Source organism: Carcharodon carcharias, chromosome 2 (assembly GCF_017639515.1).
Source record: "Carcharodon carcharias isolate sCarCar2 chromosome 2, sCarCar2.pri, whole genome shotgun sequence".
NCBI lineage: Eukaryota > Metazoa > Chordata > Chondrichthyes > Lamniformes > Lamnidae > Carcharodon > Carcharodon carcharias.
In genome coordinates, this window is record NC_054468.1 from 239,507,476 (window position 1) to 239,534,937 (window position 27,462).

The following is a 27,462-nucleotide window of genomic DNA, read 5'->3' on the forward strand; positions in this document are numbered from 1 at the left end:
ATCATAGGGGTGTCTGTCTATCCGTGTGCTACTACATTATTCATAGGGGTGTCTGTCTATCCGTGTGCTACTACATTAATCATAGGGGTGTCTGTCTATCCGTGTGCTACTACATTATTCATAGGGGGTGTCTGTCTATCCGTGTGCTACTACATTATTCATAGGGGTGTCTGTCTATCCGTGTGCTACTACATTAATCATAGGGGTGTCTATCCGTGTGCCTACTACATTAATCATTGGGGTGTCTATCCGTGTGCTACTACATTAATCATAGGGGTGTCTATCCGTGTGCTACTACATTATTCATAGGGGTGTCTGTCTATCGTGTGCTACTACATTAATCATAGGGGTGTCTGTCTATCCGTGTGCTACTACATTAATCATAGGGGTGTCTGTCTATCCGTGTGCTACTACATTAATCATAGGGGTGTCTGTCTATCCGTGTGCTACTACATTAATCATAGGGCTGTGCTGTCTATCCGTGTGCTACAACATTAATCATAGGGCTGTGCCTGTCTATCCGTGTGCTACTACATTAATCATAGGGTGTCGTCTATCCGTGTGCTACTACATTAATCATAGGGGTGTCTGTCTATCCGTGTGCTACTACATTATTCATAGGGTGGTCTGTCTATCGTGTGCTACTACATTAATCATAGGGGTGTCGTCTATCCGTGTGCTACTACATTAATCATAGGGGTGTCTGTCTATCCGTGTGCTACTACATTAATCATAGGGGTGTCTGTCTATCCGTGTGCTACTACATTATTCATAGGGGTGTCTGTCTATCCGTGTGCTACTACATTAATCATAGGGGTGTCTGTCTATCCGTGTGCTACTACATTAATCATAGGGGTGTCTGTCTATCCGTGTGCTACTACATTATTCATAGGGGTGTCTGTCTATCCGTGTGCTACTACATTATTCATAGGGGTGTCTGTCTATCCGTGTGCTACTACATTAATCATAGGGGTGTCTATCCGTGTGCTACTACATTATTCATAGGGGTGTGTCTATCCGTGTGCTACTACATTAATCATAGGGGTGTCTGTCTATCCGGTGTGCTACTACATTATTCATAGGGGTGCTCCAAGGTCTATCCGTGTGCTACTACATTATTCATAGGGGTGTCTGTCTATCCGTGTGCTACTACATTATTCATAGGGGTTGTCTGTCTATCCGTGTGCTACTACATTATTCAGAGAGGGTGTCTGTCTATCCGTGTGCTACTACATTATTCATAGGGGGGTGTCTATCCGTGTGCTACTACATTAATCATAGGGTGTCTGTCTATCCGTGTGCTACTACATTAATCATAGGGTGTCTATCCGTGTGCTACTACATTAATCATAGGGGTGTCTATCCGTGTGCTACTACATTAATCATAGGGGTGTCTATCCGTGTGCTACTACATTAATCATAGGGGTGTCTATCCGTGTGCTACTACATTAATCATAGGGGTGTCTATCCGTGTGCTACTACATTAATCATAGGGGTGTCTATCCGTGTGCTACTACATTAATCATAGGGGTGTCTATCCGTGTGCTACTACATTAATCATAGGGGTGTCTATCCGTGTGCTACTACATTAATCATAGGGGTGTCTATCCGTGTGCTACTACATTAATCATAGGGGTGTCTATCCGTGTGCTACTACATTAATCATAGGGGTGTCTATCCGTGTGCTACTACATTAATCATAGGGGTGTCTATCCGTGTGCTACTACATTAATCATAGGGGTGTCTATCCGTGTGCTACTACATTAATCATAGGGGTGTCTATCCGTGTGCTACTACATTAATCATAGGGGTGTCTATCCGTGTGCTACTACATTAATCATAGAAGTGTCTATCCGTGTGCTACTACATTAATCATAGGGGTGACTATCCGTGTGCTACTACATTAATCATAGGGGTGTCTATCCGTGTGCTACTACATTATTCATAGGGGTGTCTGTCTATCCGTGTGCTACTACATTAATCATAGGGGTGTCTATCCGTGTGCTACTACATTAATCATAGGGGTGTCTATCCGTGTGCTACTACATTAATCATAGGGGTGTCTATCCGTGTGCTACTACATTAATCATAGGGGTGTCTATCCGTGTGCTACTACATTAATCATAGGGGGTGTCTGTCTATCCGTGTGCTACTACATTATCATAGGGTGTCTGTCTATCCGTGTGCTACTACATTAATCATAGGGGTGTCTGTCTATCCGTGTGCTACTACATTATCATAGGGGTGTCTGTCTATCCGTGTGCTACTACATTATTCATAGGGGTGTCTGTCTATCCGTGTGCTACTACATTAATCATAGGGGTGGTCTATCCGTGTGCTACTACATTAATCATAGGGGTGTCTATCCGTGTGCTACTACATTAATCATAGGGGTGTCTATCCGTGTGCTACTACATTATTCATAGGGGTGTCTGTCTATCCGTGGCTACTACATTAATCATAGGGGTGTCTGTCTATCCGTGTGCTACTACATTAATCATAGGGGTGTCCTGTCTATCCGTGTGCTACTACATTAATCATAGGGGTGTCTGTCTATCCGTGTGCTACTACATTAATCATAGGGGCTGTCTGTCTATCCGTGTGCTACTACATTAATCATAGGGTGTGCTGTCTATCCGTGTGCTACTACATTAATCATAGGGGTGTCTATCCGTGTGCTACTACATTAATCATAGGGGTGTCTGTCTATCCGTGTGCTACTACATTAATCATAGGGGTGTCTATCCGTGTGCTACTACATTAATCATAGGGGTGTCTATCCGTGTGCTACTACATTAATCATAGGGGTGTCTGTCTATCCGTGTGCTACTACATTAATCATAGGGGTGTCTGTCTATCCGTGTGCTACTACATTAATCATAGGGGTGTCTGTCTATCCGTGTGCTACTACATTAATCATAGGGGTGTCTGTCTATCCGTGTGCTACTACATTAATCATAGGGGTGTCTGTCTATCCGTGTGCTACTACATTATTCATAGGGGTGTCTGTCTATCCGTGTGCTACTACATTAATCATAGGGGTGTATGTCTATCCGTGTGCTACTACATTAATCATATGGGTGTCTATCCGTGTGCTACTACATTAATCATAGGGGTGTCTATCCGTGTGCTACTACATTAATCATAGGGGTGTCTATCCGTGTGCTACTACATTAATCATAGGGAGTTGTCTATCCGTGTGCTACTACATTATTCATAGGGGTGTCTGTCTATCCGTGTGCTACTACATTAATCATAGGGGTGTCTGTCTATCCGTGTGCTACTACATTAATCATAGGGTGGTCTATCCGTGTGCTACTACATTAATCATAGGGGTGTCCTATCCGTGTGCTACTACATTAATCATAGGGGTGTCTATCCGTGTGCTACTACATTAATCATAGGGGTGTCTATCCGTGTGCTACTACATTAATCATAGGGGTGTCTATCCGTGTGCTACTACATTAATCATAGGGGTGTCTATCCGTGTGCTACTACATTAATCATAGGGGTGTCTATCCGTGTGCTACTACATTAATCATAGGGGTGTCTATCCGTGTGCTACTACATTAATCATAGGGGTGTCTATCCGTGTGCTACTACATTAATCATAGGGGTGTCTATCCGTGTGCTACTACATTAATCATAGGGGTGTCTATCCGTGTGCTACTACATTATTCATAGGGGTGTCTGTCTATCCGTGTGCTACTACATTAATCATAGGGGTGTCTATCCGTGTGCTACTACATTAATCATAGGGGTGTCTATCCGTGTGCTACTACATTAATCATAGGGGTGTCTATCCGTGTGCTACTACATTATTCATAGGGGTGTCTGTCTATCCGTGTGCTACTACATTAATCATAGGGGTGTCTGTCTATCCGTGTGCTACTACATTATCATAGGGGTGTCTGTCTATCCGTGTGCTACTACATTAATCATAGGGGTGTCTGTCTATCCGTGTGCTACTACATTAATCATAGGTGACTTCGTGTGCTAAAACATTATCATAGGGGTGTCTATTCCGTGTGCTACTACATTATTCATAGGGGTGTCTGTCTATCCGTGTGCTACTACATTAATCATAGGGGTGTCTATCCGTGTGCTACTACATTAATCATAGGGGTGTCTATCCGTGTGCTACTACATTAATCATAGGGGTGTCCTATCCGTGTGCTACTACATTAATCATAGGGGTGTCTGTCTATCCGTGTGCTACTACAAGTAATCATAGGGGTTCTGTCTATCCGTGTGCTACTACATTAATCATAGGGGTGTCTGTCTATCCGTGTGCTACTACATTAATCATAGGGGTGTCTGTCTATCCGTGTGCTACTACATTAATCATAGGGGTCTGTCTATCCGTGTGCTACTACATTAATCATAGGGGTGTCTGTCTATCCGTGTGCTACTACATTAATCATAGGGTGTCTATCCGTGTGCTACTACATTAATCATAGGGGTGTCTATCCGTGTGCTACTACATTAATCATAGGGGTGTCTGTCTATCCGTGTGCTACTACATTAATCATAGGGGTGCTGTCTATCCGTGTGCTACTACATTAATCATAGGGTGTCTGTCTATCCGTGTGCTACTACATTAATCATAGGGTGTCTGTCTATCCGTGTGCTACTACATTAATCATACGGGGTGTCTATCCGTGTGCTACTACATTATTCATAGGGGTGTCTGTCTATCCGTGTGCTACTACATTAATCATAGGGGTGTCTGTCTATCCGTGTGCTACTACATTAATCATAGGGGTGTCTATCCGTGTGCTACTACATTAATCATAGGGGTGTCTATCCGTGTGCTACTACATTAATCATAGGGGTGTCTATCCGTGTGCTACTACATTAATCATAGGGGTGTCTATCCGTGTGCTACTACATTAATCATAGGGGTGTCTATCCGTGTGCTACTACATTAATCATAGGGTGTCTATCCGTGTGCTACTACATTAATCATAGGGGTGTCTATCCGTGTGCTACTACATTAATCATAGGGGTGTCTATCCGTGTGCTACTACATTAATCATAGGGGTGTCTGTCTATCCGTGTGCTACTACATTAATCATAGGGGTGTCTGTCTATCCGTGTGCTACTACATTAATCATAGGGGTGTCTGTCTATCCGTGTGCTACTACATTATTCATAGGGGTGTCTGTCTATCCGTGTGCTACTACATTAATCATAGGGGTGTCTATCCGTGTGCTACTACATTAATCATAGGGGTGTCTATCCGTGTGCTACTACATTAATCATAGGGGTGTCTGTCTATCCGTGTGCTACTACATTAATCATAGGAGTGTCTATCCGTGTGCTACTACATTATTCATAGGGGTGTCTGTCTATCCGTGTGCTACTACATTAATCATAGGGGTGTCTGTCTATCCGTGTGCTACTACATTAATCATAGGGGTGTCTATCCGTGTGCTACTACATTAATCATAGGGGTGTCTATCCATGTGCTACTACATTAATCATAGGGGTGTCTATCCGTGTGCTACTACATTAATCATAGGGGTGTCTATCCGTGTGCTACTACATTAATCATAGGGGTGTCTATCCGTGTGCTACTACATTAATCATAGGGGTGTCTATCCGTGTGCTACTACATTAATCATAGGGGTGTCTATCCGTGTGCTACTACATTAATCATAGGGGTGTCTATCCGTGTGCTACTACATTAATCATAGGGGTGTCTATCCGTGTGCTACTACATTAATCATAGGGGTGTCTATCCGTGTGCTACTACATTAATCATAGGGGTGTCTATCCGTGTGCTACTACATTATTCATAGGGGTGTCTGTCTATCCGTGTGCTACTACATTAATCATAGGGGTGTCTATCCGTGTGCTACTACATTAATCATAGGGGTGTCTATCCGTGTGCTACTACATTAATCATAGGGGTGTCTATCCGTGTGCTACTACATTATTCATAGGGGTGTCTGTCTATCCGTGTGCTACTACATTAATCATAGGGGTGTCTGTCTATCCGTGTGCTACTACATTATTCATAGGGGTGTCTGTCTATCCGTGTGCTACTACATTAATCATAGGGGTGTCTGTCTATCCGTGTGCTACTACATTATTCATAGGGGTGTCTGTCTATCCGTGTGCTACTACATTATTCATAGGGGTGTCTGTCTATCCGTGTGCTACTACATTAATCATAGGGTGTCTATCCGTGTGCTACTACATTAATCATAGGGGTGTCTATCCGTGTGCTACTACATTAATCATAGGGGTGTCTATCCGTGTGCTACTACATTATTCATAGGGGTGTCTGTCTATCCGTGTGCTACTACATTAATCATAGGGGTGTCTGTCTATCCGTGTGCTACTACATTAATCATAGGGGTGTCTGTCTATCCGTGTGCTACTACATTAATCATAGCGGTGTCTGTCTATCCGTGTGCTACTACATTAATCATAGGGGTGTCTATCCGTGTGCTACTACATTAATCATAGGGGTGTCTGTCTATCCGTGTGCTACTACATTAATCATAGGGTGTCTATCCGTGTGCTACTACATTAATCATAGGGGTGTCTGCTATCCGTGTGCTACTACATTAATCATAGGGGTGTCTGTCTATCCGTGTGCTACTACATTAATCATAGGGGTGTCCTGTCTATCCGTGTGCTACTACATTAATCATAGGGGTGTCTGTCTATCCGTGTGCTACTACATTAATCATAGGGGTGTCTGTCTATCCGTGTGCTACTACATTAATCATACGGGTGTCTATCCGTGTGCTACTACATTATTCATAGGGGTGTCTGTCTATCCGTGTGCTACTACATTAATCATAGGGGTGTCTGTCTATCCGTGTGCTACTACATTAATCATAGGGGTGTCTATCCGTGTGCTACTACATTAATCATAGGGGTGTCTATCCGTGTGCTACTACATTAATCATAGGGGTGTCTATCCGTGTGCTACTACATTAATCATAGGGGTGTCTATCCGTGTGCTACTACATTGATCATAGGGGTGTCTATCCGTGTGCTACTACATTAATCATAGGGGTGTCTATCCGTGTGCTACTACATTAATCATAGGGGTGTCTATCCGTGTGCTACTACATTAATCATAGGGGTGTCTATCCGTGTGCTACTACATTAATCATAGGGGTGTCTGTCTATCCGTGTGCTACTACATTAATCATAGGGTGTCTGTCTATCCGTGTGCTACTACATTAATCATAGGGGTGTCTGTCTATCCGTGTGCTACTACATTATTCATAGGGGTGTCTGTCTATCCGTGTGCTACTACATTAATCATAGGGGTGTCTATCCGTGTGCTACTACATTAATCATAGGGGTGTCTATCCGTGTGCTACTACATTAATCATAGGGGTGTCTATCCGTGTGCTACTACATTAATCATAGGGGTGTCTATCCGTGTGCTACTACATTAATCATAGGGGTGTCTATCCGTGTGCTACTACATTAATCATAGGGGTGTCTGTCTATCCGTGTGCTACTACATTAATCATAGGGGTGCCTGTCCATCCGTGTGCTACTACATTAATCATAGGGGTGTCTATCCGTGTGCTACTACATTAATCATAGGGGTGCCTGTCCATCCGTGTGCTACTACATTAATCATAGGGGTGTCTATCCGTGTGCTACTACATTAATCATAGGGGTGTCTATCCGTGTGCTACTACATTAATCATAGGGGTGTCTATCCGTGTGCTACTACATTAATCATAGGGGTGTCTATCCGTGTGCTACTACATTAATCATAGGGGTGTCTATCCGTGTGCTACTACATTAATCATAGGGGTGTCTATCCGTGTGCTACTACATTAATCATAGGGGTGTCTATCCGTGTGCTACTACATTAATCATAGGGGTGTCTATCCGTGTGCTACTACATTAATCATAGGGGTGTCTATCCGTGTGCTACTACATTAATCATAGGGGTGTCTGTCTATCCGTGTGCTACTACATTATTCATAGGGGTGTCTGTCTATCCGTGTGCTACTACATTATTCATAGGGGTGTCTGTCTATCCGTGTGCTACTACATTAATCATAGGGTTGTCTGTCTATCCGTGTGCTACTACATTATTCATAGGGCTGCGTCTTTCTATCCGTGTGCTACTACATTATTCATAGGGGTGTCTGTCTATCCGTGTGCTACTACATTATTCATAGGTGTGCCTGTCTATCCGTGTGCTACTACATTATTCATAGGGCTGCGCCTGTCTATCCGTGTGCTACTACATTATTCATAGGGCTGCGCCTGTCTATCCGTGTGCTACATTATTCATAGGGCTGCGCCTGTCTATCTGTGTGCTACTACATTATTCGTAGGGCTGCGCCTGTCTATCCGTGTGCTACTACATTATTCATAGGGCTGCGCCTGTCTATCCGTGTGCTACTACATTATTCATAGGGCTGCGCCTGTCTATCCGTGTGCTACTACATTATTCATAGGGCTGCGCCTGTCTATCCGTGTGCTACTAAATTATTCATAGGGGTATCTATCTATCCGTGTGCTACTACATTATTCATAGGGCTGCGCCTCTCTATCCACGTTCTCCTACATTATTCATAGGGCTGCTCCTGTCTATCCGTGTGCCACTACATTATTTTTGGTGTTGCCAGATGCTATTGCTGCGAGACTGGAATAATTGAGCAGACTCTCTTCTTCAGGTCTTACTTCATATGGACTTAGTTCGGATGTTACTGAGATTATGACTGAAATCTACAAGAATGGGCCAGTGGAAGCTGCCCTCTTAGTCTACACTGACTTCCTGCAATACAAGTCAGGTAAGACTCAGCTCTTCAGTGCCCATCACTAAGGAGGAAAGCGACCAATGTTCTTGGCAGACTTCCAGTTTGCTGAATGACCTAAATAGGATATTCTATGATGGGCTAAATGGCCTTGTTCTGTACTTTACTTGATTGTTAATCTTCATTTCCAGGTGTATACCAACATGAGGTTGGGGAGTCGCTGGGTGGTCATGCCATCAAGATTTTGGGTTGGGGCAAAGAGAATGGAACCCCCTACTGGTTGGTTGCCAACTCCTGGAACACAGACTGGGGGGATAATGGTGAGTGATATTTCATACTCTGGGGGGGGGGGGGGGGGGAGGGGTGCATGACAAGAGGTACATTTGCCTGATAGGCTCCCCATTCACTGTCAACCCATTTCATTGGTGCTTTTGCTTTGCAGGTTTCGTCAAGATCTTGCGGGGCAGCAATGAGTGTGGAATCGAATCGGAGGTTGTAGCTGGAATCCCCCGTGACATCAGCCATACCAACTTCTAGTGAGATGCTGATCTCCTCATAGGCACCATCCTACCAGTGAGACTCCGAGCCCAGCATACAATGCATTACTGTCATTACATTGGGGTACGGCGTGGGACTTAAATGGAGAGATTGACATAGTGCACTGATGTCTAACTAACCAAGGAGCATGTTCCTCCGGGTCTCAGAGTCTCTAAGCACAGTTACCCATTTCAAATCATGTCAATCGATCCGATTTTAACAAGCTTCTTTTAATACACAGTAACTGGTTCTCAGCTATGACAATCTCTCTTGCTTATCGCTTTGTTTCTTTCACCATTTGTCTCCCCCTCTCTGTTCAGTACGCTAAGTGTTACACACTAACACACTATTTTAAACAAACTCAAAATACATTTTATCTGAATAAAGTTTCTGAAATTTCTTGTAGCTTTGCTTCAAATGATTTGGAAAAGTAACTGAGCTGTGATTACCAGCAGGCAAGGAAAAAATCCCCAAACTGTACGATGCATACTGGGATTTTAGACCTACTACACAGGCACAGGTTGCACCATAATCCAAATACTGCTGAAACTTTGTTTTTAATTGCCTAAATCCTCATCTTGGACATTAGGAATATCAGTTACTGGGTAAAAAAAAAGGCTGACTGAAATCATTTTCTGTGATTTGTGATGAAATAATTCAGCCTCAGTCAGTGACCAGTACAGAAGGGACTGCTTTCTGTTTGCGGTGACGGAGGGTTTTAGATCCCATCTATTTGGCTCCTCCTCTTCCTCTTACTGTTTGGAGTTGTGTTTCAGTTCCCTCTCAAGAGCAGGTGCAATCCATGAAGTTTAGTGTTGCTCCTGTAGCTCAGTCCAGTTCACACCCTCCTGTGTAAATTTTGAACTGTTGTCCCCTGATCAGCAACTCTGTTCAAATCAAACAGATCATGTTAAACGTCTATTTATTTATTGTTAATGGGATGTGGGCATCACTGGCAAGGCCAGCATTTGTTCCCCATCGCTCAGTGGCCTTGAGTGTTTTGCTTGGCCATTTCAAAGGGGCAATATTGCTGTGGGTCTGGAGTCACATATGGTCCAGACAGGATGTGGCTGACAGTTTTCCTCCTCTAAACGACATCAGTGAACCAGACGGGTATTTACAATAATTGATGATATTTATCCTAGTCACCATTACTGAGGCTAATTCTAAATATCCTAGATATTTTAATTGAATTTAAATTTCACCGACATGGTGGGGTTTTAACCCATGTCACCAAAGCATTAACCTGGGCTAATGGGCAGAGCAATCGTGTCAGCCTGTTCCTGCCCCATGGAACTCATTTCTTCCTAACTTGCTCAGTCTCTTCCCACTTACATCTATGATTCCTCTGAGGCCCTCGGTCATACCAACAATTTCCAGTTCCCTGGCCCCAACCGCCTCCTCTTCACCATGGACGTCCAATCCCTCCACACCTCTATCCTCCACCGGGATGGTCTGATGGCTCTCTGCTTCTTCCTTGAACAGAGGCCCGAACAATCCCCATCCACCACTACTCCTCCGTCTGGCTGAACTTGTTCTCACACTGAACAACTTCTCCTTTAACTCCTCTCACTTCCTCCAAATAAAAGGTGTGGCTATGGGTACCTGCATGGGCCCGTTATGCCTGTCTCTTTATGGGGTATGTGGAACATTCCTTGTTCCAGTCCTACTCCGGTCCCCTCCCACAACTCTTTCTCTGGTACATTGATGATTACTTCGGTGCTGCTTCACGCTCTCGTCTGGACCCCCTTTGTCCTTTAGTCCTCACCCACCACCATTAACACCCCTTTTGTTCTTTAGTCCTCACCCACAACCATTAACACCCCCTTTGACCTTTAGTCCTCACCCACCACCATTAACATCCCCTTTGTCCTTTAGTCCTTGACATCTTTGTCAATCTCTCCTTTGCCCCCACCTATCACTGACCTTCTATCCAGCTCCACCTGCTCCATCCCCTTGAACAGTATAAATTTTCATATTTTTACTTCTCTTTAGCCCTGAAGAGTCATACGAACTCGAAACGTTAACTGTGTTTCTCTCCACAAATGCTGTTAGAGCTGCCGTGTTTTTCCAACATTTTCTGTTTTTGTTGCATTAGCCTGGACCTCTGGATTACTAGTCAAATGACATTACCACTATCATTTAGATCTCCTCTTGGTCTTAGAGAGTAGGTGCAAGTGTGCCTGTACTGACAGAGAAAGGACAGTTACTAAAAGACACACAGACATGTAAACTCATTTATTATCAACAAAAATCTGACGATTAGCAAGGCAATGTAAAAGGTCTAACCACTGGGAACGGAAGTTCCCTCCATCATGGGTAGGCCAAAACTCAGAGTTGCTGGGGAGGAGAGGGGGTGGGGGAGAAAGGGGGCAGGGCACAGACATCCACCATCACCGAGGGTCCTCCACAGATGCCAACCCTCATGGGGATGGGTGTGATACCCTTTCAGACAGCGTCGAGAGGAGCCTCATGGACACCAACTCCCACAATCCCACCGAACACTCCCATGTACAGCACAGGGTTAGATACAGATTAAAGCTCCCTCTACGCTATCCCCATCAAACATTCCCAGGGCAGGTACAGCACGGGGTTAGATACAGATTAAAGCTCCCTCTACACTGTCCCTATCAAACATTCCCAGGGCAGGTACAGCACGGGGTTAGATACAGAGTAAAGCTCACTGTACACTGTCCGCATCAAACATTCCCAGGGGAGCTACAGGGTTAGATACAGAGTAAAGCACCCTCTACACTATCCCCATCAAACATTCCCAGGCGAGCTACAGGGTTAGATACAGAGTAAAGCTCCCTCTACACTATCCCCATCAAACATTCCCAGGGGAGCTACAGGGTTAGAAACAGAGTAAAGCTCCCTCCACATTGTCCTATCAAACACAGTTAGGGAAGGTATAGGGGTTTCAATCTTGTGGGCGAAAGGTAGTCTTGTACTGAGTATGTTTCAGATGAGTCTGTGTAAACACATCTCATCAGACGTTTGATAGTAGCAGAGGAATCCTTCATGCTCTCCCTTTGTCAATGTGCTCAGTTTGAACCCCAATGTGTGTCTGGCCGCGGCATGCAGCCATTGGCTGGAACTATCAGTTTGCAGTCTTGAGGTGAAGCTTTACTGCACTGATCTACCTAGAATGAATAATCCTCTTAGGACTCAAGGCCGAGTCTGCTCCTGAAGCGAGTACCAGCTCAAGTCACAAAGCTCTCCTGGTTCCTGTTCCCCATGTAGAATAAGAATTAGCAAAAGGTAGAAACAGGAAAAGCTGCTCACTGTCCATGCACGTACTTCTCTGAGCTGCAAGTCAGGGCCTGCCAGTATTGCCAGCTAACTGCGGCCAGGAACATGGCTAAGGACAGGTAGATTGGCGAGAGGTGACTGCGCGACATCAGCTCCCCATCACATTGGCTCAGAGATTCCACCTTCACCACAATCTGCTGTGTCCTGGCTCCAGAGCTCCCTGCACCTGGAACTTTCTGTCCAATCTAAAAAGAACAGAGGGGCAGGTATTAGGACCATTGCTTTCCTTGATAAATATTAACAGCCTAGAGATGGGTGTATGGGGACAATTCCAAAATTTGCATTGACACAAAACAGGAAGTCTAGTGAACTGTGGAGAGGATAGTGATAGACTTCACGAGGACATTAGACAGGCTGGGAATGGGGGGAAATGAAGCAGATGAAATTTAATGCAGAGAAATGTGAAGTGATACATTTTGGTAGGAATAACAAAGAGAAGCAATATAAAATAAAGGGTATAATGTTAAAGGAGGTGCAGGAGCAGAGGGATCTGGGGTATCTGTGCACAAATAACTGAAGGTGACAGGGCAGGTTGAGAAAGTGGTTAATAGGGGATCCTGGGCTTTATAAACAGGGAATGAAAACAAAGTGCTGGAAATACTCAGTAGGTCAGGCAGCATCTATGGAGATGTTAGCGTTTCAGGTCAATAATCTTTCATCAGAACTGGGAAAGTTAGAAACATAACAGGTTTTAAGCAAATGAAAAAAGTAAAGATGAAGGTCTGTAATAGGGTGGAAGCCAAGAGGGGCTGAATAAAAGAGTTAGTCTTCCAGGGTGAAAGGGAATGGAGATGAGGCAAGAAAATATACAAAGAAAAAAAGATGTGCCTAGAGCAGGTAAACCCAAAACATGCAAAGAAAAGCAAACAAAATGGGGGGACAGAGTTTACGGGTCTGAAATTGTTGACCACAAGGTTGAATCTGAAAGTGGGTAAAGCGAGGTTACACTGAGCTTCACTGGAACAAGGGCAGAAATGTTGCTGTGAGATCAAGGTGGAGAATTAAAACAGCAGGCCATCAGAAGCTCAGGGTTATACTGCAAAGTGCTCACCCAATCTCTGTTTGGTTTCCCCTGTGTACAGGAGAGCACTTGATGAGCAGTGAATACAGTGGGCCAATATTTAAAATATATTCCTTCATGGGAATGTGAGCATCACTGCCAAGGCTGGCATTTGTTGTCCATCCCTAATTGCCCTTGAATGCAGTTAAGAGCCAACCACACTGCTGTGGGTCTGGGGTCACATGTAGGCCAGACCGGGTAAGGACGGCTATTTCCTTCCTACAGGACATTATTGAACCAGATGGGTTTTTATGATAATTTCAGTCACCCAGTTTGATTTCTGCCAGGGTCACTCAGCTTCTGACCTCGTTACAGCCTTGGTTCAAACATGGACAAAAAGGCTGAACTCCCGAGGTGAGGTAAGAATGACTGCTCTCAACATCAAGACAGCATGTGACCAAGTGTGGCATCAAGGAGCCCTAGCAAAACTGGAGTCAATGGGAATCAGGGGGAAAACTCTCCGCTGGTTGGAGTCAACCCTAGCACAAAGGAAGATGGTTGTGGTTGTTGGAGGTCAGTCATCTCAACTCCAGGACATCACTGCAGGAGTTCCTCAGGGTAGTGTCCTAGACCCAGCCATCTTCAGCTGCTTCATCACTGACCTTCTTCCCATCATAAGGTCAGAAGTGGGTATGTTCGCTGATGATTGCACAATGTTCAGCACCATTCGCGACTCCTCAGATACTGAAGCAGTCCATGTCCAAATGCAGCAAGACCTGGACAATGTCCAGGCTTGGGCTGACAAGCGGCAAGTAACATTCGTGCCACACAAGTGTCAGGCAATGACCATCTCCAACAAGAGAGAATGCAGCCATCGCCCCTTGATGTTCAATGGCATTACCGTCACTGAATTCCCCAATATCAACATCCTGAGGGTTACCATTGACCAGAAACTGAACTGGACTAGCCATATAAATACTGTGGCTACAAGAGCAGATCAGAGGCTAGGAATCCTGTGATGAGTAACTCACCTCCTGACTCCCCAAAGCCTGTCCACCATCTACAAGGCACAAGTCAGAAACGTAATGGAATACTCACCACTTGCCTAGATGAGTGCAGCTCCCACAACACTGAAGAAACTGGACACCATCCAGGACAAAGCAGCCCCGCTTGATTGGCACCACATCCATAAACATTCACTCCCTCCACCACCGACACAAAATAGCAGCAGTGTGTACCATCTACAAGATGCACTGCAGGAATTCCCAAAGGCTCCTTAGACAGCATCTTCCCAACCCACAACCACTACCACTACCACTTGGAACAAGGGCAGCAGACACATGGGAACACCACCACCTGGAAGTTCCCCTCCAAGTTACTCACCATCCGACTTGGAAATATATCACCATTCCTTCATTGTCGCTGGGTCATAATCCTGGATCTGCTTCCCTAACAGCACTGTGGGTGTACCTACACCACATGGACTGCAGCGGTTCAAGAAGGCAGCTCAGCACCACCTTCCCAATCAAGGGCAACTAGGGATGAGCAGTAAATGCTGGTCCAGCCAGCGAAGCCCACATTCCGTGAATAAATAATAATAAAAAAAAATTACTGACAGTAGCTTTACATTCCAGATTCTTTTATTAATCAAATTTAAATTTCACCAGCTGTTGTGGTGGGATTTGAACCTTGTCCCCAGAGCATTAGCCTGGGCCTCTGGGTTACTATTCCGTGACATTAGCACCAAGCCATTATCTTCCTTTAATTGAATGAAGTACACAAATTGCTTTTCCACCTGGAAGGAGCGTTTGGGGCCTTGAATGGTGAGTAAAAGGACAGGTGTTACATCTCCTGCGTTTGCATGGACAGGTGCCATTGGAAGGATTTGGGGGTGACTGAGCTTCTGGTGGCCTGTCATTTTAGTTCTCCACCTTGCTCTGACACGGACATCTCTGTCACTGGCCTGCTACAGTGTTCCAGTGAAGCTCAGCATAAGCTGAGGAACAGCACCTCACTTTACAGCTTCCCGGGTTCAACATTGCGTTCAACAATTTCAGACCCATAAACTCCGTTCCCCAATTTTCTTTGCGTGTTTCGGTTTTTCTCTTGTTGATTTAAGACAGTAACATACCTGCTCCAGGCACTTCATGGGATTATAGAATGGTTGGAACACAGAAAGTGCCATTTGGCCCATCGTGTCTGTGCTGGCTCTCTGAAAGAGCATTAAACCCAGTACCACTCCCCCACCTTCTCCCGGCAACCCTTCACATTCTTCCTTTTCAGATAATCACTTCCCTCTTGAAAGCCTCGATTGAAACTACCTCCAGCACACACTCAGGCAATACAGCCAGATCCTAACCACTCGCTGTGTGAAACATGTCTCCATTGCTTCTTTTTTTAAAAATTCATCCATGGGATGTGGGTGTCACTGGCTAGGCAGCATTTATTGCCCATCCCTAATTGCCCTTGTTCAGAGGGCATTTTAGAGTCAATCACGTTGCTGTGGGTCTGGAGTCACATGTAGGCCAGACCAGGTAAGGACAGGAGGTTTCCTTCCCTAAAGGACATTAGTGAACCAGATGGGTTTTTACAACAATCGATAATGGTGATCATTTTAATTCCAGACTTTTATGGAATTCAAATTTCACCATCTGCTATGGTGGGATTATCCAGTGCAACAGAGCATTACCCTGGGTCTCTGGAATACTAGTCCAGTGACAACACCAGTATGCCATCACCTCCCCAATTGCTTTAGATCTCTGCGCTCTCTGGTCAATCCTTCTACCAATGGGAACAGTTTCTCCCTATCCACTCTCTGCAGCTTCCTCATGATTTTGAATACCTCTATTAAATCTCTTCTCAACCTTCTCTAAAGAAAACAATCCCAACTTCTCCAATCTATCCATGTAACCCAAGTTCCTCATCTCTGGAGCCATTCTCGTGAATCTTTCCTGCACTCTCTCCAATGCCTTCACATCCTTCCTAAAGTGGTACCCAGAACTGGATGCAAAACTCCAGATGAGACTGAACCAGTGTTTTATACAAGTTTAACATAACCTCCCTTGCTTTTGTACTCTATGCTCCTATTAATAAAGCCTTGGATACTGTATGCTTTAACAGCACTCTCAACCTGTCCTGCCACTTCAATGACTTCTGCACAATTCTACCCAGGTCTCTCTGCTCCTGCGCCTTCTTTTAGAATTGTACCCTTTATTTTATTTTGTCTTGCTATGTTCTTCTACCTACCAAAATAAATCACTTCACTCTTCTCTGCATGAAATTTCAGCCGCTAGTTGTCTGCCCATTCCTTCAGCGTATGTCCTTTTGAAATCTATCACTATCCTCTTCATGGTTCACAATACTTCCTAGTTTTGTATTGTCTGCAAATTTTGAAATTATACCCGTACACCAAGGTCTAGGACCACATCTGTCAGGGACAGCCTGGGTCCTAACGCTGACCCCTGAGGAACTCCACTATAAACCTTTCTCCAGCCTGAAAAACATCCACTAAGCACTACTATGTTTCCCATCATTCAGCCAATCTCATACCCACGCTGCCACTGATCCTTTCAGAGAAGCCCACTCCATGGGCTCTAACTTTCCTCAAGTCTGTTGTGTGGCACTGTATCAAATGCCTTTTGAAAGTCCATGTACACCACATCAACAGCATTACCCTCATCAACGTTTTCTGTTACCTCATCAAAAATCTCCAGCAAGTTAGTTAAACATATTTTGCCCTTAACAAATCCATGCTGGCTTTCCTTAATTAACCCACATTTGCCCAAGTGACTATTAATTTTGCCCAGAATTATCATTTCTAGAAGCTTCTCCGCCACCGAGTTAAACAGTTTTGTTTCTTTACTTGCCCCATCACCATTCCCTTTGACCCTGGAGGACAAGCACTTCTGTCATTCAATCTCTCCTGGCTTCCACCTTATTACAGACTTTCCTTTGTCCTTGTCCAACCCACCTCTTGATCAAATCCCATTACATCTCTAACTTTTCCCAATTCTGATGAAAGGTCATCAACCTGAAACGTTAATTGTTTCTCTCTCCACAAATGCTGCCTGACATGCTGAGCATTTCCAGTATTTTCTGCTTTTATTTCAGATTTCCAGCATCTGCAGTATTCTGCTTTTATAAATAGAGACACAAATTATAAAAGCAAGGAAGTTAGATGAACCTTTATAAAAGACTGGTTCGGCCTCAACTGGAGCATTGTGTCCAGTTTTGGCACCACACTTTATGAAAGACGTAAAGGCATCAGAGGGGGTGCAGGGAAGATTTGAGAGAATGGTCCCAGGGATGAGGAACTTCAGTTACATGAACAGATTGGAGAAGCTAGGGCTGCTCCCCTTAGAAAAGGTTGAGGTGATTTGATAGAGGTATTCAAAATCACGAGGGGTCTGGAAAGAATAATAGGGAGAAACTGTTCCCAGTGGCAGAATGGTCAAAACCAGATGACACCGATTTAAGGTAACTGGCAAAAGAACTACTTTGGTATGCAGCAAGTTGTGCAGATCGGGAATGCGCTACCTGAGAGTGTGGCGGAGGAAGATTCAATCATGGCTTTCAAAAGGAAATTGGATAAATACCTGAAGAGGAGAAACGTGCAGAGTTACAGAGGAGGGGCTGGGGAGTGGGACTAGGTCTTGTAAAGAGCTGACATGGATTTGGCAAATCAAATGGCCTCCTGTGTTGAAATCGGAGGCGTACTCAGTAAGCATTCTTCTCTAGTGCTGATCCCAGGGCACAGTGAGATTCCCCCTAACTCGCAGTTGAAACCAAAGTGTTTAATCAGGTTCTCACCACTTGAGTATACTGCCGAATCATTCCTTTCACGGCCTCCATGTTAGTCGCCTCCAGCATCAGTGTGACAGCCTGGCCTTTCCGGATCTTCACCACACCACGGAAAACCTGAGGATTGTTATAACAGGCAGCCAATGTGGCAATAGCCATCACCTGGAATATAAAGCCAGAGAGTCAGACACATGCACATCCAATGCGTGAACATAACAGGTCAGAGAGTCATGGAAATACTGGGCACACAGATGGGCACAAAGATAAGTCGGGTAGATCCAACCTGCAGAACTCTCTCACCTACCAGCCTGTATCGATTGGATAATCCCTACCTGTGGAATGGCACAGAAGTTGAAGACACTCTGATTGTGGAGCCGAGATAAGTACTTGATAACATCTGGGACATGCTGCAGGGCATTGGTTATCAGCTCATTCAAGCACTGCAGTGCTGCCTGAATATTCGGGGGTTTGGTGAAGTCAGACAGTTTCTCTGCATACTTGCTCCATACCTGAAACACACAAGGCAACAATAGGCAGTGGTACCAGTGACACTGTGCCCAAAAAGGACAGCTCAGGGAGCTGGGACAAAAGGTCATAAGGACATGGAATGTCTGGCCTGAAAGAGTGAGGTAAGCAGAATCCACAGAGCTTTTAAAAGAGATACTTTAAAAAACAAAGCGTAGGGCCTGAGGGAAAGGAGGATAGCGAAGCTCAGTCAGTGAAAGGCTTCTGGAGGCAATGGCCTCCATAAGACCATTGGATGTAGGAGCAGAAGAAGGACCCATCGAGTCTGCTCTGCCATTCAATGAGATCATGGCTGATCTAATAATCCTCAACCCCACTTTCCTGCCTTTTCCACATAACCTTTGATTCCCTTAATGATTAAAAATCTGTCTATCTCAGCCTTAAATATGCTTAACAACCCAGCCTCTACAGCCCTCTGCGGTAAAGAATTCCACAGATTGACCACCAGCTAGAAGAAGAAATTCCTCCTCATCTCTGTTTTAAATGGGCAACCCCTTACTCTGAGATTATGCCCTCTGGTCCTAGACTCTCCCACAAGGGGAAACGATCTCTCAGCATCTACCCTGTCAAGACCCCTAAGAATCTTATATGTTTCAATAAAGTCGCCTCATTCTTCTAAATTCCAACAAGTACAGCCCCTGCCTACTCAACCTCTCCTCATAAGAAAATCCCTCCATACCCAGAATCAACCTAGTGAACCTTCTCTGGACTGCCTCCAATGCCAGTATATTTTCTCTTAGATAAGGGGACCAAAACTGTTCACAGAATTCTAGATGTGGCCTTGTATAGTTTTGGCAAGACTTCCCTATTTTTATACTCCATTCCCTTTGAAATGGAATCCAACATCACATTTGCCTTCCCTATTATCTGCTGAACTTGTACGCTAGCTTTGTGATTCATGCATGAGGTCTCCCAAATCTCTGTGCTGCAGCTTTTCTCCATTTAAATAATATCCAGCTCTTCTATTCTTCCTGCCAAAGTGAGAGGGGAGAGCGAGGGGAGGACCCTGGGACAGGCAGTCAGCAGCACCTAGAGGAGAGTGTGAGAGGAGGACCCTGGGACAGTCAGTCAGCAGCACCTAGAGGAGAGTGTGAGAGGAGGACCTTGGGACAGACAGCAGCTCCTAGAGGAGAGTGTGAGAGGAGGACCCTGGGACAGGCAGTCAGCAGCACCTAGAGGAGAGTGTGAGAGGAGGACCCTGGGACAGTCAGCAGCACCTAGAGGAGAGTGAGAGAGGAGGACCCTGGGACAGTCAGCAGCACCTAGAGGAGAGTGAGAGAGGAGGACCCTGGGACAGACAGCAGCACCTAGAGGAGAGAGTGAGAGGAGGACCCTGGGACAGTCAGCAGCACCTAGAGGAGAGTATGAGAGGAGGACCCTGGGACAGTCAGCAGCACCTAGAGGAGAGTGTGAGAGGAGGACCCTGGGACAGTCAGCAGCACCTAGAGGAGAGAGTGAGAGGAGGACCCTGGGACAGTCAGCAGCACCTAGAGGAGAGTGTGAGAGGAGGACCCTGGGACAGTCAGTCAGCAGCACCTAGAGGAGAGTGTGAGAGGAGGACCCTGGGACAGTCAGCAGCACCTAGAGGAGAGTGCGAGAGGAGGACCCTGGGACAGACAGTCAGCAGCACCTAGAGGAGAGTGCGAGAGGAGGACCCTGGGACAGACAGTCAGCAGCACCTAGAGGAGAGTGTGAGAGGAGGACCCTGGGACAGTCAGCAGCACCTAGAGGAGAGAGCGAGAGGAGGACCCTGGGACAGTCAGCAGCACCTAGAGGAGAGTGTGAGAGGAGGACCCTGGGACAGTCAGCAGCACCTAGAGGAGAGTGTGAGAGGAGGATCCTGGGACAGTCAGCAGCACCTAGAGGAGAGTGTGAGAGGAGGACCCTGGGACAGTCAGCAGCACCAAGAGGAGAGTGTGAGAGGAGGACCCTGGGACAGTCAGCAGCACCTAGAGGAGAGTGTGAGAGGAGGACCCTGGGACAGTCAGCAGCACCTAGAGGAGAGAGTGAGAGGAGGACCCTGGGACAGTCAGCAGCACCTAGAGGAGAGTGTGAGAGGAGGACCCTGGGACAGTCAGTCAGCAGCACCTAGAGGAGAGTGTGAGAGGAGGACCCTGGGACAGTCAGCAGCACCTAGAGGAGAGTGTGAGAGGAGGACCCTGGGACAGTCAGCAGCACCTAGAGGAGAGTGTGAGAGGATGACCCTGGGACAGACAGTCAGCAGCACCTAGAGGAGAGTGTGAGAGGAGGACCCTGGGACAGACAGCAGCACCTAGAGGAGAGAGTGAGAGGAGGACCCTGGGACAGTCAGCAGCACCTAGAGGAGAGTGTGAGAGGAGGACCCTGGGACAGTCAGTCAGCAGCACCTAGAGGAGAGTGTGAGAGGAGGATCCTGGGACAGTCAGCAGCACCTAGAGGAGAGTGTGAGAGGAGGACCCTGGGACAGACAGTCAGCAGCACCTAGAGGAGAGTGTGAGAGGAGGACCCTGGGAGGTCAGCAGCACCTAGAGGAGAGTGTGAGAGGAGGACCCTGGGACAGTCAGCAGCACCTAGAGGAGAGTGTGAGAGGAGGACCCTGGGACAGTCAGCAGCACCTAGAGGAGAGTGTGAGAGGAGGACCCTGGGACAGTCAGCAGCACCTAGAGGAGAGTGTGAGAGGATGACCCTGGGACAGACAGTCAGCAGCACCGAGAGGAGAGTGTGAGAGGAGGACCCTGGGACAGACAGTCAGCAGCACCTAGAGGAGAGTGTGAGAGGAGGACCCTGGGACAGTCAGCAGCACCTAGAGGAGAGTGTGAGAGGATGACCCTGGGACAGACAGTCAGCAGCACCTAGAGGAGAGTGTGAGAGGAGGACCCTGGGACAGTCAGCAGCACCTAGAGGAGAGAGTGAGAGGAGGACCCTGGGACAGTCAGCAGCACCTAGAGGAGAGTGTGAGAGGAGGACCCTGGGACAGTCAGCAGCACCTAGAGGAGAGTGTGAGAGGATGACCCTGGGACAGACAGTCAGCAGCATCTAGAGGAGAGTGTGAGAGGAGGACCCTGGGACAGACAGCAGCACCTAGAGGAGAGTGTGAGAGGAGGATCCTGGGACAGTCAGCAGCACCTAGAGGAGAGTGTGAGAGGAGGACCCTGGGACAGACAGTCAGCAGCACCTAGAGGAGAGTGTGAGAGGAGGGCCCTGGGACAGTCAGCAGCACCTAGAGGAGAGTGTGAGAGGAGGACCCTGGGACAGACAGTCAGCAGCACCTAGAGGAGAGTGTGAGAGGATGACCCTGGGACAGACAGTCAGCAGCATCTAGAGGAGAGTGTGAGAGGAGGACCCTGGGACAGACAGCAGCACCTAGAGGAGAGTGTGAGAGGAGGATCCTGGGACAGTCAGCAGCACCTAGAGGAGAGTGTGAGAGGAGGACCCTGGGACAGACAGTCAGCAGCACCTAGAGGAGAGTGTGAGAGGAGGGCCCTGGGACAGTCAGCAGCACCTAGAGGAGAGTGTGAGAGGAGGACCCTGGGACAGACAGTCAGCAGCACCTAGAGGAGAGTGTGAGAGGAGGACCCTGGGAAAGACAGTCAGCAGCACCTAGAGGAGAGTGTGAGAGGAGGACCCTGGGGCAGTCAGCAGCACCTAGAGGAGAGTGTGAGAGGAGGACCCTGGGACAGTCAGCAGCACCTAGAGGAGAGTGAGAGAGGAGGACCCTGGGACAGTCAGCAGCACCTAGAGGAGAGTGAGAGAGGAGGACCCTGGGACAGACAGCAGCACCTAGAGGAGAGAGTGAGAGGAGGACCCTGGGACAGTCAGCAGCACCTAGAGGAGAGTATGAGAGGAGGACCCTGGGACAGTCAGCAGCACCTAGAGGAGAGTGTGAGAGGAGGACCCTGGGACAGTCAGCAGCACCTAGAGGACAGAGTGAGAGGAGGACCCTGGGACAGTCAGCAGCACCTAGAGGAGAGTGTGAGAGGAGGACCCTGGGACAGTCAGTCAGCAGCACCTAGAGGAGAGTGTGAGAGGAGGACCCTGGGACAGTCAGCAGCACCTAGAGGAGAGTGCGAGAGGAGGACCCTGGGACAGACAGTCAGCAGCACCTAGAGGAGAGTGCGAGAGGAGGACCCTGGGACGGACAGTCAGCAGCACCTAGAGGAGAGTGTGAGAGGAGGACCCTGGGACAGTCAGTCAGCAGCACCTAGAGGAGAGTGTGAGAGGAGGATCCTGGGACAGTCAGCAGCACCTAGAGGAGAGTGTGAGAGGAGGACCCTGGGACAGACAGTCAGCAGCACCTAGAGGAGAGTGTGAGAGGAGGACCCTGGGACAGTCAGCAGCACCTAGAGGAGAGTGTGAGAGGAGGACCCTGGGACAGTCAGCAGCACCTAGAGGAGAGTGTGAGAGGAGGACCCTGGGACAGACAGTCAGCAGCACCTAGAGGAAAGTGTGAGAGGAGGACCCTGGGGCAGTCAGCAGCACCTAGAGGAGAGTGTGAGAGGAGAATCCTGGGACAGACAGTCAGCAGCATCTAGAGGAGAGTGTGAGAGGAGGACCCTGGGACAGTCAGCAGCACCTAGAGGAGAGTGTGAGAGGAGGACCCTGGGACAGTCAGCAGCACCTAGAGGAGAGTGTGAGAGGAGGACCCTGGGACAGTCAGCAGCACCTAGAGGAGAGTGTGAGAGGAGGACCCTGGGACAGTCAGCAGCACCTAGAGGAGAGTGTGAGAGGAGGGCCCTGGGACAGTCAGCAGCACCTAGAGGAGAGTGTGAGAGGAGGACCCTGGGACAGACAGCAGCTCCTAGAGGAGAGTGTGAGAGGAGGACCCTGGGACAGGCAGTCAGCAGCACCTAGAGGAGAGTGAGAGAGGAGGACCCTGGGACAGTCAGCAGCACCTAGAGGAGAGTGAGAGAGGAGGACCCTGGGACAGACAGCAGCACCTAGAGGAGAGAGTGAGAGGAGGACCCTGGGACAGTCAGCAGCACCTAGAGGAGAGTGTGAGAGGAGGGCCCTGGGACAGTCAGCAGCACCTAGAGGAGAGTGTGAGAGGAGGACCCTGGGACAGACAGCAGCTCCTAGAGGAGAGTGTGAGAGGAGGACCCTGGGACAGGCAGTCAGCAGCACCTAGAGGAGAGTGTGAGAGGAGGACCCTGGGACAGTCAGCAGCACCTAGAGGAGAGTGAGAGAGGAGGACCCTGGGACAGTCAGCAGCACCTAGAGGAGAGTGAGAGAGGAGGACCCTGGGACAGACAGCAGCACCTAGACGAGAGAGTGAGAGGAGGACCCTGGGACAGTCAGCAGCACCTAGAGGAGAGTATGAGAGGAGGACCCTGGGACAGTCAGCAGCACCTAGAGGAGAGTGTGAGAGGAGGACCCTGGGACAGTCAGCAGCACCTAGAGGAGAGTGTGAGAGGAGGACCCTGGGACAGTCAGCAGCACCTAGAGGAGAGTGTGAGAGGATGACCCTGGGACAGACAGTCAGCAGCACCTAGAGGAGAGTGTGAGAGGATGACACTGGGACAGACAGTCAGCAGCACCTAGAGGAGAGTGTGAGAGGAGGACCCTGGGACAGACAGCAGCACCTAGAGGAGAGAGTGAGAGGAGGACCCTGGGACCGTCAGCAGCACCTAGAGGAGAGTGTGAGAGGAGGACCCTGGGACATTCAGTCAGCAGCACCTAGAGGAGAGTGTGAGAGGAGGATCCTGGGACAGTCAGCAGCACCTAGAGGAGAGTATGAGAGGAGGACCCTGGGACAGTCAGCAGCACCTAGAGGAGAGTGAGAGGAGGACCCTGGGACAGACAGTCAGCAGCACCTAGAGGAGAGTGTGAGAGGAGGACCCTGGGAAAGTCAGCAGCACCTAGAGGAGAGTGTGAGAGGAGGACCCTGGGACAGTCAGCAGCACCTAGAGGAGAGTGTGAGAGGAGGATCCTGGGACAGTCAGCAGCACCTAGAGGAGAGTGTGAGAGGAGGACCCTGGGACAGACAGTCAGCAGCACCTAGAGGAGAGTGTGAGAGGAGGACCCTGGGACAGTCAGCAGCACCTAGAGGAGAGTGTGAGAGGAGGACCCTGGGACAGTCAGCAGCACCTAGAGGAGAGTGTGAGAGGATGACCCTGGGACAGACAGTCAGCAGCACCTAGAGGAGAGTGTGAGAGGAGGACCCTGGGACAGACAGTCAGCAGCACCTAGAGGAGAGTGTGAGAGGAGGACCCTGGGACAGTCAGCAGCACCTAGAGGAGAGTGTGAGAGGATGACCCTGGGACAGGCAGTCAGCAGCACCTAGAGGAGAGTGTGAGAGGAGGACCCTGGGACAGACAGCAGCACCTAGAGGAGAGAGTGAGAGGAGGACCCTGGGACAGTCAGCAGCACCTAGAGGAGAGTGTGAGAGGAGGACCCTGGGACAGTCAGCAGCACCTAGAGGAGAGTGTGAGAGGATGACACTGGGACAGACAGTCAGCAGCACCTAGAGGAGAGTGTGAGAGGAGGACCCTGGGACAGACAGCAGCACCTAGAGGAGAGAGTGAGAGGAGGACCCTGGGACAGTCAGCAGCACCTAGAGGAGAGTGTGAGAGGAGGACCCTGGGACAGTCAGTCAGCAGCACCTAGAGGAGAGTGTGAGAGGAGGATCCTGGGACAGTCAGCAGCACCTAGAGGAGAGTGTGAGAGGAGGACCCTGGGACAGTCAGCAGCACCTAGAGGAGAGTGAGAGGAGGACCCTGGGACAGACAGTCAGCAGCACCTAGAGGAGAGTGTGAGAGGAGGACCCTGGGACAGTCAGCAGCACCTAGAGGAGAGTGTGAGAGGAGGACCCTGGGACAGTCAGCAGCACCTAGAGGAGAGTATGAGAGGAGGACCCTGGGACAGACAGACAGCAGCACCTAGAGGAGAGTGTGAGAGGAGGACCCTGGGACAGACAGTCAGCAGCACCTAGAGGAGAGTGTGAGAGGAGGACCCTGGGGCAGTCAGCAGCACCTAGAGGAGAGTGTGAGAGGAGGATCCTGGGACAGACAGTCAGCAGCATCTAGAGGAGAGTGTGAGAGGAGGACCCTGGGACAGTCAGCAGCACCTAGAGGAGAGTGTGAGAGGAGGACCCTGGGACAGTCAGCAGCACCTAGAGGAGAGTGTGAGAGGAGGGCACTGGGACAGTCAGCAGCACCTAGAGGAGAGTGTGAGAGGAGGACCCTGGGACAGACAGCAGCACCTAGAGGAGAGTGTGAGAGGAGGACCCTGGGACAGGCAGTCAGCAGCACCTAGAGGAGAGTGTGAGAGGAGGACCCTGGGACAGTCAGCAGCACCTAGAGGAGAGTGAGAGAGGAGGACCCTGGGACAGTCAGCAGCACCTAGAGGAGAGTGTGAGAGGAGGACCCTGGGACAGTCAGTCAGCAGCACCTAGAGGAGAGTGTGAGAGGAGGACCCTGGGACAGTCAGTCAGCAGCACCTAGAGGAGAGTGTGAGAGGAGGACCCTGGGACAGACAGTCAGCAGCACCTAGAGGAGAGTGCGAGAGGAGGACCCTGGGACAGACAGTCAGCAGCACCTAGAGGAGAGTGCGAGAGGAGGACCCTGGGACAGTCAGCAGCACCTAGAGGAGAGTGTGAGAGGAGGACCCTGGGACAGACAGCAGCACCTAGAGGAGAGAGTGAGAGGAGGACCCTGGGACAGTCAGCAGCACCTAGAGGAGAGTATGAGAGGAGGACCCTGGGACAGTCAGCAGCACCTAGAGGAGAGTGTGAGAGGAGGACCCTGGGACAGTCAGCAGCACCTAGAGGACAGAGTGAGAGGAGGACCCTGGGACAGTCAGCAGCACCTAGAGGAGAGTGTGAGAGGAGGACCCTGGGACAGTCAGTCAGCAGCACCTAGAGGAGAGTGTGAGAGGAGGACCCTGGGACAGTCAGCAGCACCTAGAGGAGAGTGCGAGAGGAGGACCCTGGGACAGACAGTCAGCAGCACCTAGAGGAGAGTGCGAGAGGAGGACCCTGGGACGGACAGTCAGCAGCACCTAGAGGAGAGTGTGAGAGGAGGACCCTGGGACAGTCAGTCAGCAGCACCTAGTGGAGAGTGTGAGAGGAGGATCCTGGGACAGTCAGCAGCACCTAGAGGAGAGTGTGAGAGGAGGACCCTGGGACAGACAGTCAGCAGCACCTAGAGGAGAGTGTGAGAGGAGGACCCTGGGACAGTCAGCAGCACCTAGAGGAGAGTGTGAGAGGAGGACCCTGGGACAGTCAGCAGCACCTAGAGGAGAGTGTGAGAGGAGGACCCTGGGACAGACAGTCAGCAGCACCTAGAGGAAGTGTGAGAGGAGGACCCTGGGCAGTCAGCAGCACCTAGAGGAGAGTGTGAGAGGAGAATCCTGGGACAGACAGTCAGCAGCATCTAGAGGAGAGTGTGAGAGGAGGACCCTGGGACAGTCAGCAGCACCTAGAGGAGAGTGTGAGAGGAGGACCCTGGGACAGTCAGCAGCACCTAGAGGAGAGTGTGAGAGGAGGACCCTGGGACAGTCAGCAGCACCTAGAGGAGAGTGTGAGAGGAGGACCCTGGGACAGTCAGCAGCACCTAGAGG

General features: G+C 48.7%; 2 protein-coding genes across 2 annotated transcripts in view; one reads left to right on the forward strand and one right to left on the reverse strand.

The window, feature by feature from the left end:
* LOC121289043 (cathepsin B-like) overlaps positions 1-9,689 on the forward strand; it is a 170,408-nt gene extending 160,719 nt beyond the window's left edge. Inside the window, exons 5-7 of the mRNA XM_041207978.1 lie at positions 8,673-8,789; positions 8,945-9,073; positions 9,196-9,689. Coding sequence (XP_041063912.1) covers positions 8,673-8,789; positions 8,945-9,073; positions 9,196-9,290 — 341 coding nt within the window. The 3' untranslated portion in view covers positions 9,291-9,689. The remainder of the gene's footprint in view (positions 1-8,672; positions 8,790-8,944; positions 9,074-9,195) is intronic.
* Positions 9,505-27,462, reverse strand: part of LOC121289049 (squalene synthase-like) — a 109,722-nt gene continuing 91,764 nt past the window's right edge. The window contains exons 3-6 of the mRNA XM_041207992.1: positions 18,735-18,911; positions 18,412-18,564; positions 12,591-12,787; positions 9,505-10,177 (exon numbers count right to left, since the gene is read on the reverse strand). Of these exons, the coding sequence (XP_041063926.1) occupies positions 10,129-10,177; positions 12,591-12,787; positions 18,412-18,564; positions 18,735-18,911 (576 nt within the window). The 3' untranslated portion in view covers positions 9,505-10,128. The remainder of the gene's footprint in view (positions 10,178-12,590; positions 12,788-18,411; positions 18,565-18,734; positions 18,912-27,462) is intronic.